Below are 12,353 nucleotides of genomic sequence, written 5' to 3' on the forward strand. Positions count from 1 at the left end.
ACTAATCCCATCCCATTACTCCAATCACTTCCATCAATCATAGGATCATGAATAATACCATGGGATAATTTTTTTAAATAACATCTGGCATTTTACATTCCTTTAAGGTTTGCAAAATGTGGAAGTTCTTTGCAAACATTAAAGTACTATAAAAATGCTAATTCTTCTTCTTATTACTACTCTCTCATTTGACCCTACAATGACTCTGTAAGTTAAGTGCTATGAGGAGTCCCATTTTACAGATTAGGAAACTGAGGTTGAGAAAGGTTAGGTGACTTGTCCAGGGTCGTATAGCTAATGAGCATTTGAGGAAGGATTGGAACTCGGGTCTTCCTGATTCCAAGTTCAGTTCATTCTATGCACTACAACCATTCAGCCACCATCTAGAGCACAGATTTCTCAAGTAATGAATCAGCAAGCACTTCTTAAGTGCCTACAGTATACACACCAGGTCCTCTGTTGGGTATGGGAGATACAAAAACAAAGATGAAATAGTCACTACTTTTCAATGGCCATACAGGTAAGAAAGTAAAGGAGCTGATCCCAAAGCCTTCACCCACTCAATGGAGAAGGGCTTTGCATGTGTAGCACATTCCCCCTGCTACATTAGCTCAGTAGAGGTGGGACTGACTAGGGCAGGGTGGGGAACCTGCGGCCTCGAGGCCACATGCGGCCCTCTAGGTCCTCAAGTGCAGCCCTTTGACTGAATGCAAACTTCACAGAACAAATCCTGAAGATAGGTTGGAAGCATCATCCTCACACATTGGCCTGGACCACTTTAAGAAAATATAAGATTCCAAGCTTAAAAAAGAAGGGGCTAATGATCTGAAGAACAAGAATTTGAGGACTCTTTTAAATACTGTTGTTTGCCATTTTGTGCCTCTGGCCCCTTCGGAAAGGTCCTTGGTTTTGTCCCTTCTGGGGCAAAGAAAGAACTCCATTTGAGGAGTTATAGGAAGCCTGCTAGGATAGGAGCTGGCCAGCACTCACACCTTTACCTCTTCCTGATGGTCCTCCCTACTATCTTTCCTCATACACATATAAACTCCTCCTACTTTCCCTGGACTGGGGGCCCAGAGCTAGTAAATTTCACAATGTACCTTCAACTCTGCCATCCAGCTACCCTGACCTGCTTGCTGATCCTTACACATGACGCTCCATCTCTGACTCTGGGCAATGTCATTGGCTGTCTGGAATGCTCTCCCTCTTTAGCTCATCTCTACCTCTTAGCTTTCCAGGCTTCCTTCAAGACCCAGACAAAATCCTACCTTCTATAGGGAGCCATTCCTGATTCTTAACTCTAATGTTTTCCCTCTGTGCTCAGCTCCAATTTATCCCGTCTATATCTTGGTTGTACATAGTTGTTTGCAAGCTGTCTCCCCATTAAACTGTGAGCAACTTGAGGACAGGGATTGTCTTTCTCTGTACCCCTAGCACCCAGCACAGTGCCTGGCACATAGCAGATGAGAAAAGAAGAGAGACCAGGAGTGAGTGAGCTGATTCTGTAACAACTGCCTGGTCCTTCCTCCCTTAATCTTAAATAACGAAAGCCCCAAACCCCTAGCCTAAGCTTAGAAGGGAAAGGAAAGTCTAACTATACATTTTCTGTTACACTTTTCAATTACTTGCAAATCTTCCTTCAGCCTTCATCACAAATCTTTTGCCCCCCACCCATCAGGATGCCTCAATCACAGCAGTCTTTGGCTTTGAGCAGCACTTGTCAGGAACTCAAAAAATTGGCGAAAGAAATAAATTCTGGAAAATTCTAGATTTCCATTTCCTTGGCCATTATTTGCTGCATAACCTTCATGGCTATCTCCAATCCATTCCCACCTTCTCTTCCAATCCAGCCCTTCTCAACCCACGGTGCACTTCCCAGCCATGGACACCTCCAACCCATGCCAATGAGCTCGTACCTTCCCTCTTCACTTCTTGCTCCTCTTTATATGTTGTCTTTCTCTATTAGAGTGTAAGTGAGGGCTAGGACTGTCTTACTTACTTGGGTTCATATCCTCGGCACTTAGCCCAGTGCCTGCTCTAGAGTAAGCCCTGAATAAATGCTTTTTCAATCATTCATTGCCTTTGCAACTTAACTTGTTTTATTTTTTAGTTAATGGAGATTAAGGCCTCAGAGACAGATGAAAGTTGTTGAGACTGGTAGTAGACCATTTCTCACGTGTTCTCATAATTCTTCCTCTAAAAAACATGAATGGAGAAAGGTGGGGAGAAAACTGCATGAATAAACAAGCTGTAACTAGGGCAGGGCAACTGGCCCTTTGTCTCAGGGTACTGAATTTGAGAGTCCTAATAGCTCATAGTCCTTCAGTAGCAAAAACCAAACCAAACCAAACCAACAGTAATTAGCAAGAATGTGTTAGGGATGAGAATAGATATGTAATTTCACTAGTCTAAGGAGCTCTCAAAGAAGAATCTCCCCATACCAGTGCAGGTTGGCACCTTCTCTGCAATTTCTAGTCTTGGAACTCCCTGGGGCACTGAGAATTGCCCAGGTTCACACAGTCAGTTTGTATCAGAGGCAAGACTTGAACCTGGGTCTTCCTGCCTCCTAGGCTAGCTTCTACTATACTCTTAAAAGGCAAGAATCATTAGTAAAACTAAAAAGCATGGTTGCCTCTCCAACAGAGGTCCTGCACTAGTACCCCCTGGATCTCTGTCACCATCTTGTACTCAATGGTATGTCCCCTGGTGTGGTCACTTGCCACTTGCCCCAGGCCTGGTCTGTGGTACATGTGACTCTCCTAAATAATGACTTTCCTCATTAGGCTCATAAGACCCTAGCCCTGAAGCCAGAAGGAATCTCAGAGGTGATCTAGTCCTACCCCACCCATCTGACAGATGAGCACACTGAGGCTAAGGCAGTTGAGTGACTTACCCAAAGTCGCTCAGGGAATAAGCACCAAAGGCAGGATTCAAGCCCAGGGCCACTTCCTTCAGAGTTACAGATCTTTCCTAAGCTCACCAATGTAAGCTCCCAGATGGAGTGGGGTGTGGGGGGCTTGCCTGGGTCTCACTCATGCTGTTCCTAAAGAATGAATCAAGTACCAACCTGGCCACCCTGGGGACTTCCAGCAGCAAGAGATCCATTTGCTTGGGGGGAGGGTAGTGGGGAATGCTTATAATTACTCCATGAGATGACAGAACTGAAGAGCCACGAGGAAAGGGAGATCAGAGGCCTTGGCAGACGAATCATAAGGGTTTTCATCAGAAATTTGAGTTCTTCCACTAAGGACTTGGCTGTTGCTGGGGGTCACAGCTCCGAATTTTTTATCACAGAAACAGCCACATGTAGCCTTAGAATCTGACATTTTAAAATGTTCTCTTCTGTTGAGTTATCTCCACTTTTTCATGAGATTTTTTTAAAAAGCAATTAAAAAAAAACCCCAATTACCCTGTCACGGAAAAGAAAGTAGACAAGAGGAATAGATTGGCTTCAATACACACAAACACGTATCCAACCATAACACCACTGAGGCATGTGCGGCAGACTCACACAATATGTTGGGCTTAGTAGAGTGGAACGCCCGTGCACAAAAGGGACATTGTCTCTGCCCAGCTTAGCAAGCAAACTCATTCTGGCCTCTACAAATCCAGATTAGCCAGGCCACAGGACAAACCACTGGTAAGACACAAACCAATGGGTTCTTGGCATTTACAAAAATTTCTTTTAAATCTCCCTTGGCTTTTTTCTTTCTGGATTTTTTCCCCCAGGCATTAGCACACCATGGGAGATGGGTATTCCTGCTGAGTAAGGAACAGGCATGTTCTTTCTCAGCATGGGTAGACAGCCACTCAATACAATCCAACCAAAAAAGCATTTATTAAGTGCCTACTATATGCAAGGTCCAAAGTCCAAACCTAATGTAGCATAGAGATTGGGCCTTAAGTCAGGAATGTGTGCGTTCAAGCCTCACCTCTAACATACACTGACTGTGTGACCCTGGGCAAGTCACTAAACCTCTCACTGCCCCTGGCAGCTCTCTAAGAGTATAAATCACAAAAACAGGCATACATAGAGGGAATCTCTAACAGTCACTGCCCATAAGAAACTTATATTCTTACATTATATGGGGGCAGCTAGATGGGACCTGGAGTCAGGAAGACCTGAGTTCAAATCTAGCCTCTGATACTTACTAGCTATGAGATCTCGGACAAATCATTTGACCTCTGTTGGCTGCATTTTTTCGACTGTAAAATGTGGATAATAATGGCAGCTAGGTGGCAAGAGTGTCAGGCCTGGAGTCAGGGAGATTCCTCTTCCTGGGCTCAAATCTGGTCTTATTAGCTGTGTGATTCTAGGCAAGTCACTTAACCCTGGTTGCCTCAGTTTCCTCATCTGTAAAATGAGCCGGAGAAGGAAATGGCAAACCACTCTAGTATCTTTGCCAAGAAAACCCCAAATGGGGTCTCGAAGGATTGGACATGATTGAAAATAACTCAACAACATTAACCACCACCACAACAAAATGGCACCCACCTCCTAGAGATCAAACGAGATGATATTTGTAAAGTGCTTAGCACAGAGCCGGGCACATAGCAGGCAGCACGATAGAGATGTTCATTATTATTGTTATGAAATTCTATAGGTTACATTAAATCACCAAGGATGGCATGGACTGTGGGGCACAGCATGGCAGGTGGCTGCAGGCAGGGCAGCCTGTCCTAATCATCTTTTCAGGCCCCTCTCCTAGCATCCTCTATCCTCAGTTCTAGCGCTCTGCCTACAGTTAACCAATCTCACTAAGGCGTTAGTGGAGAACAGCTCAAGCTTCCATCCTTCTCCCAGTCATTTGCATTTTAAAAGGGGACTCCAGAAGTGCAAAAACCTTTGAGAACCCGAGAAAGCAAAGCTACAGTGAAAGAATTTCAATTTAATCCCAAGGGCTTTTGTTTAACACCTACTCGGGGAGGAAGGCAGTGAGTTAAGCACTAGAGATGTAAAAGTTAAAAAAAAATGCCCAGATTCCCTGGAATTTAATAAGACTGCACAATGGGTCAATCTGTTCACCAAAGGGCATTTATTTATTTGAATTTGTTTTAGTTTTTATTGCTTTATTCTTTTTCTATTTTCTTTTTAACCCAGTCTCTTTTTAATATGGCTTTTAATAATCTGGTTGATCATAGAGAGGCACCATTTATCATTAAAGACTGGGTCTTATAAAAAATAAATAGAGAGTGGGTCTTCCTATCTTGCCCGGGCAGGAAGTACGCAGCCTATTGGTGGGCAGGCCCCACTCTGATCAGCATGGAACTTTCCCACCTGGGCCAGCTCACCCTTCCTTAAGTGGAAGCTTCCGTTCCCAGTGGCTCAGAAGTGCAGAGCTGAGGCATCCCACCAGCCTCAGCCCCCCCAGACAGCAGGGCTCACTGGCCAAAGATCATCCAGCAAATGCTTACTCTGAATCCGGACAAAGAGTTGGACACGACTGAATGAATGGACAGCAACAACAAAATGGAATCACGTGCACACTAGGAACTGCAGGATCATAAGGTCATATATGTAGAGCCTCAAGGCTAGAGCTAAAGGTGCCTCAGAAGTCATTTAGTTCAATTCTTTAATTTTTATAGAGGAAGGAAACTGAGGCCCAGAGAAGTTACATTTGTCTAGGGGAGGGGCTGGAAAGGTTCCTCTAGGAGGTGGAGGCATAGATTCTGAATCATGAGGAGGAGGAGGTAGTTAGTGCAAGCCAGGCATAGGGCACAGCCAAGGCAAAGACGAGGAGGCAGGAAATGGAAAAGTTACAAGGAACAGTATGCCAGTGTGCTTGGAACATAGAATGGAAGGAGAAAGCCACATTGGAAAGAGCTTTAAATGCCAGATTATGGGTTTTATATTTTATCCTAGAACAGGGGCTCTTAATCCAGAGTCTGTGAATTTGCTTTTAAAGATATTTTGAAAATTGTATTGCAATATAATTTATTTTCTTTATATTTTGCAGGGTGTCACAAAATCACCAGAATCTGAAGGGTCAGGAAGAACCTCAGAGGCCATCTAGTGCCACCATTAATGGGCTAAAGGTCCATCCTACCATATCTCTGATAAGTGGTCGTACACTTAGCAGCCAGGTCATACAGAATTTGGACTCAAGACTTGAATTCAAATCCTGACTCAGATATTAGATGTCTGACTCTGCACAAGTCATTAACCACTCCATGCCTCAGTTTCCTCAGTTGTAAAATGGAGAAAAATAACACCACCTACTTCCCGGGGTTCTTGTGAGCATCACCTGTGTGAAAGTGCTTATCGAACCTTCAAGAGTGCTATACAAATGGTGGTCATTGTTATTTATTGTCATCCAGCTTCTGCTTGGATCCTTTCAGCAACAGTGAACTCATCACCTGTCCAGGGAGCCTATTCCATTTGTGGATAGTTCTATTAGATGCTTTTCCTTATATGGTGTTACATGGCAGTGCGGAAAGAATACTTGGCTAGAAAATCAAGGTGAAAAAAGCTGGGATCTAAAACAAGTAAACAAAAACCAATGCCATCCAATGATGACGACCAAGCCTGGTCCTGAAGAAGAGCTGAAAAAGAGTCCTGCCTTTCTCATTGGCAAAAGCAGGACACCATGAGAACATTGCACACACCCACAAATTTCATCCATGTCTTGGTTGGTTTTGCCCAACTGACTTTTCCTCCCTCGTTTTCTCATGTTTTTTCTTTCTTACAGACTTTTCCAAGGTTGGCTGCAGAGTCAGGATATCTAAAGGGAACAGGCAGTCAGAATGAGGCTGGTGGATTCGGGGAAATCGGCAAATCGGGGCCATGAGATTTTGCAAGTTTGTCTCTGAATAGGGGTGGGGCTGGGGAGGAGAAGAGAGTATATTGGAAAATGAAAGTGATATCAGCCATTTTATTTTAGGGAAAATAGAGAGGCTTGGGTTCTGACCACTGGTTCACTGTGTGACTCAACTCTGAGTTTGGTTTATTAACTCACAGGAACCAGAGTTAAAAGGGCTTAGAGATCACCAAGTCCAATCAAGCAATAATAAGTCAAACAACCAGACACTGAGAACCTAAGGACAAATCCCCCCCCCCAGACTCTTTATAGCACTGCCCTAATGACTGTTTAGGGGAAAAAGGGAAAATGTGTGGGGGCGGGCTCTGAAACTCTAAAGTGTCACATAATTGCATCATTAATGTTATTCTCTCAGCTAGAGCCATGAAGAGGATGTGGCAACTTTGTACTTCCCAACAGGCCAGGTCCCCTGGGGTGCAGGAGTCTACCAAGTGGCTTAAGTGGTGTAGGAAGAAAGGGAGGTGGTGAGGGAGAGAGGAAGGAAGGGAGGGAGGGAGGGAGAAAGAAAGCAGAGAAGGAGGGAGAGAGAGGGGAAGGCAGGGGGGAAGGGAGGGAGGAAGGAAGGAAAAGGGATGGAGAAAGGGAACAAAGAGAGGGAGGGAGAGAAGGATGAAGAGAGGGAAGAAGGAAGGGAGGGAGGAAAAAGGAAGGAAGAAATAAAGGGAGAGAGGGGAGGAGGGAGAAAGGGAGGAGAGGGAGGGAGAGAGGGAGGGAGGGAAGAAGGAAGGAAGAGAAAGAGGGAGGGAGGAAGAGAGGGAGAAAGAAAGTAAAGACAGGGAGGGAGAGAGGGAGGAAGGAAGGAGAAAGGGAAGGAAAGAAGGGAGCAAAGGGAGGGGATAAAGGAAAAAAAGAAAGAGAGAGAAAAGAAAGGAAGAAAAAAACTAAGCATTTATTAAGCACCTACTATGTGCCAGGCACTATGCCGAGTGCTTCACAAATATTCTCTCATTTGATCCTCACAACAATCCCAGGATGTGGGTGCTATTATCATCCCCCTTTTTTATAGCTGAAGGAACCAAGGCATTGTTTACTGAGGTGAAGGGACTTGGCCAGAGTCACACAGCTAGCAAGTGTCTGGGCCTGATTTGAAATGAAGCTTTCCTGACTCCAAGCTCAGCGCTCTCCACTGCACCACCCTGCTGCTCTGAAGAGCCCAGAACACGACCCTAGGGGCCTCAGGCTAGTTGTTTCAGCCCTCATGCCACCTGCCTATGAGTTATGGGGGCAGGAGAATGGAGGAAACCATAGTGGGGCACAGAGAAAGCAATAAGAACAGCTAGAATTCACATAGAGTTTTGCGGTTTCCAGCTTGCTTTACCAAGACGATCTCATTGAACCCTCACAACAACCCTGGGAGGTAAATGCTGCTACTGTCCCCACTTTACAGAGAAGCAAACTAAACATGAGGAAAAGAACAGCAGGGGGTGAACATGGTTTGTGGGAAACTGTCCTGAAGGGTGGCATCTGCTAGCAGCTTCTCCAAGACCAGCTGAAGCAGCCAGAAGTAGAAACACACCCACAGCTGGTGTATTCTTGTAAAAACCAGCCACCATAGTCTGCAGGCTGCAGAAAATTGCACCTGACAGAATGAGAGAAGCCAAGTGAGGCTTGGAGGCATGGCTGGCCAGAGAGGAGCCAGGCCTCCTCAGGGGCCCTTGGGCATGTCTCTGGGTACAGTTACATATTTTCTTGATTGTTCTTCTTCTGGAGACACCTTCAGGGAAGTTGAGGCATGTGTGTCCCTGAGGTGCTCTGAGTATGTGTGTCTGGGCCTCATGTGTCCACTCCCTGGGACATAATGCTTCTGTACCTAGGGAGAGGGTCCACATCAGGGTTCAGTCAATGTGGCACATCCCTAGGAACAATTTCTCTGAGCCATTCACTGGGCCTGAGGTCATGGCTGCCTCTGTCCATCCCATTTCTCTGCTCCTTAAGTCAATAAACAGAATCACAGATTTGGACACTTAGGAGGGACCTCTGTGGCCACTGAGTCCAACCCGTACACAAAAGAAATCCCCACTCTAACATACCCGAGTGGTCATCTAGTGTCTGCTCGATAATCTCCAAGAATATACTGGACCAACCACCTGCTGACGCAGCCCAATCCATTTGGGACAGCTCTCTCTGGCAGGAAATCTTCCCCCACCCCCCATATCAAGCCTAAATTGACCTCTCTACAAACCCTTCCCCCTCCCACCACCACCACTTCTGGTTCTGCTCTCTGGGGTTGGGCCCACCTTTCAAATACCTAAAGCCAGCTCTCATGTCCCACCCCACTCCTCCACCAACCCCTCAAGGTTAAACATCCCCCATTCCATTTCAACAACTGCTCCTCATGACATGGACCCACTCCTTCCATAAAGAAAGCATCTTTTACTGAAGGATGGGCAGCTGTGCTAGAGGTAGAAGGCACTCCAGGTGGTGAGCAGTGCCCAGGGAGCAAGGTTGCTGGGAAGAAATGCCAGTGGCCTAGGCTCCCACTGCTCCCCTCCCTGATTTAGAAATGCTCAAATAATGCAGATCCTCCCACCCACCCCCAACCCATCCCTGGTCAAATACTTGAGGGAAAGCCCAGCCCCTATCCCACCCACCCCACCCTTCACCTAGTCAGGGCTCCCAGAGATATAACCCTGCCTAGGAGCAAAGGGTGGCATCCCCTGCCCCTCAGAGCCCCCAGGATACTCTACCTCTCTCTGCTCACTGCAAATCTTACACAACCACAGAGTCCGCTTCTGACTGCTGGATGTCTCAATCCCACATTTGGTGCAGACTTTCTACGAGGGAGAGAGGGAGGGAAGGGAGGAAGAGGGAGAGAGAGAGGGAGGGAGGGAGGGAGGGAGGGAGAGAGAGAGAGAGAGAGAGAGAGAGAGAAAGGGAGAGAGAGAGGGAGGGAGGGAGGGAGAGGGAGAGAGGGAGAGAGAGAGGGAGCAGAGGGAGGAGAGGGAGGAGAGGGGGGGATAGGGGGAGATGGGGGAGAGAAGGAGAGAAGGAGAGAGGGAGAGAGGGAGAGAGAGAGAGAGAGAGAGAGAGAGAGAGAGAGAGAGAGAGAGAGAGAAGAGGGAAAGTGGGGGGGGGGGGAGAGGAGATAGTGGAAATGTAAATACTTTCTGGGCTCCCATTCTTATCAGAGAATTGCTTTTGTAACCTGTGGGGTAGGGGTGGGAGATTTTTGGTTTGCTTATTAATGATAATACCACCATATAATGCCAACAAGGATCACCATCATTCTGTAGAGCTGTACAGGTCTCTGAATACTGAAGGATTTTCAGATCAATGATCTCAACCCCAGAACCATGAGATATAGAGCCAGAAGGCACCTCAAGAGATCATCTAGGCTAGGGGTGTCAAAGTCAAATAGAAATGGATCTCTGTGGGCCTCATATTGACTTAGAAAACCACAAATTAATACTATGTTGTATTATATTTTTATTCATTTATTTCGTTAAATATTTTCCAATTATATTTTATCTTGGTTTGGCCACTTGAGTCTTATTTGATAATTCTGCTCTGGTCTAATCAACTTCTTTTGACAGAGTGGGAAACCATTTAATCAATGAATAAGTATTTATTAAGGGCAGACTATGTATCAGGCATTATGGTAAAGAGGTAGCCTTGGAGTCAGGAAGACCTGAGTTCAAATCCTGTCTCTGACACATACTGACTATGCGACTTTGACCAATGGGGTGCAGTGGAAGAGCACTGATTCTAGAGTCGAAGAACATAAGTTCAAATCTTACCTCTGATACTTCCTGCCTAGGTGACCCTGGGCAAGTCACTCCCCTTCCTCATCCATAAAATGAGGGGGTTGCACTGACCCTATGTCGCCTTCTAGTGCTCAAGTCTGCAACCTCTCAGTGCCTTCTCAGGTAACTTTCTGGACTCTAAAAGTCATAGAAAAAGTGGTGATCTGTACTGGTAGAGGGAATTTCCTTCCTGGGCATTCCCCACCCCAGTGAAATTGTGGGCCCAAAGGATGGTGATGCGTCAAGCCCTATACTGGGCACTGGCAACTCAGAAATGAAACAGCCCCTGCCCTCAGGGAGTTTACATTCTATCCGGAGAAACAGCACATACACGCGTAAATAAATACAAAAATATTTACAAAGGAAATAACAAATGAGGGGGAGGGCTCTAGCAGATGGGGGGAGGGGCACGAGGGAAATCCTGGCATAGCAAAGGTACTTGAGTTGGGTTTTCAAGAAAGCTAGGGGTTCTAAGAGGCAGAGAGGAGGAAGGAGTGCTTTCCAGGCACAGGGGTCAGGCTATGCAAAGGCCTGGAGGAGGGAGATGGAATGTCATGTACAGACAACAGTAAACAGATCAGTTTGGCTGGAAAGTAGAGTTTGTGAAGAAGTTTGATATATAATAAGCCTGGAAAGGTGCTCTGGAGCCAGACTGCAAAGGATTTTAAGGGCCCAAAGTCGTCCAGTCTGACACCCCTCCCCATCTTTTTTTAATTTTTAAAATTTATTTTTTTTTTTAATTTTTAGTTTACAACACTCGGTTCTACATAATTTTGAGTTCCAGATTTTCTTCCCTCCCTCCCCCCCCGCAACTCCCCATTTTACAGATGATAAAACAGAGGCCCAGAGAGTCAAAACCCATTGGCCAAGGTCACACAAGTACTAAGTGGCAGGGCTGGGATTTGAACCCAGGTCCTCCGACTCCACACACACACACACACACACACACACACACGCACGCACGCACGCACGCACGCACGCACGCACAAAGAGCAGAAGCACTCTTTCCACTCCAAGGCTTTGCCTCCAGCAAAGTAACTCGTCAAAACCAGGGACTTGCCTTTTTCACTCTGCTACAAAGGTAACAGAGCCTAGATCCAAATCCAGGGCTCTCTCTCTCTCCCTACTTGATGCCCCTCCTTAGGCAGGACAAGTATTATAATGCCCATTTTACAGAAAGGCTAAGGTTCCATGTATAGAACATGTGGGGAAGCTGAGATTTGAACCCAGGACTTCTGCCTCTCAGGCTAGGGCTTACTTGGTAACCCTAGCCTGAGTATGAACCATGATCAGGCTGGGAGTAGGAGGTACAGTTAGCTTGCGATGTCTACTAGGCTCCTTTCCCATTCAGTAAAGTGGTTTAATTTCATGCTGATTTTTTACCAAAAAAAAAAGAAAGAGAGAGAGAAAAAAGCCCCCCACTCCCACCCCATGCCCTAGGGAACATCCTACAGGTTCATTGGTCTGCAGTGCACTGAGCTGCTGGATCCAAGGGAAGAGAGGAAACCATTTGTTACTGCGATCCTGGTTCCCCGGGGCCACGTGAATCAGTCACTTAACCTGTGAGCGGGTGACAGGCACTTGGAGCTGCCCCCAAGAGTGAAATGGCACCGACCCAGATTCCAAGAGCAGAAGGGAGGGCCTGACTGCAGCCTCCAGGTTCTGGGGACTTCGGGAGGGAAGGCAGAGCCCAGTTACTCAGTGTTGGGGTGGGGTGCAGGGCTTGGGATTAGACACTGTCTCATGAACACAGGGACCTGGGGCAAGGTGTTGGCCAAGAGGGGCGCAGAGG

The 12,353-nt window shown here is 46.4% G+C and overlaps 1 protein-coding gene across 4 annotated transcripts in view; it reads right to left on the reverse strand.

Annotated features, from left to right (window-relative positions):
• The window catches only part of RPH3AL (rabphilin 3A like (without C2 domains)), a 169,573-nt gene that overhangs the window by 86,557 nt on the left and 70,663 nt on the right, over nucleotides 1–12,353 (reverse strand). For 3 of the 4 annotated variants that reach the window (XM_036769263.1, XM_036769261.1, XM_036769262.1), the window contains exon 5: nucleotides 9,506–9,592. The exons of the other annotated variant lie outside the window; for it this stretch is intronic. In XM_036769263.1, coding sequence (XP_036625158.1) covers nucleotides 9,506–9,592 — 87 coding nt within the window. The remainder of the gene's footprint in view (nucleotides 1–9,505; nucleotides 9,593–12,353) is intronic. 4 annotated transcript variants of the gene reach the window in all.

This window comes from Trichosurus vulpecula, chromosome 7 (genome assembly GCF_011100635.1).
Source record: "Trichosurus vulpecula isolate mTriVul1 chromosome 7, mTriVul1.pri, whole genome shotgun sequence".
Lineage (NCBI taxonomy): Eukaryota > Metazoa > Chordata > Mammalia > Diprotodontia > Phalangeridae > Trichosurus > Trichosurus vulpecula.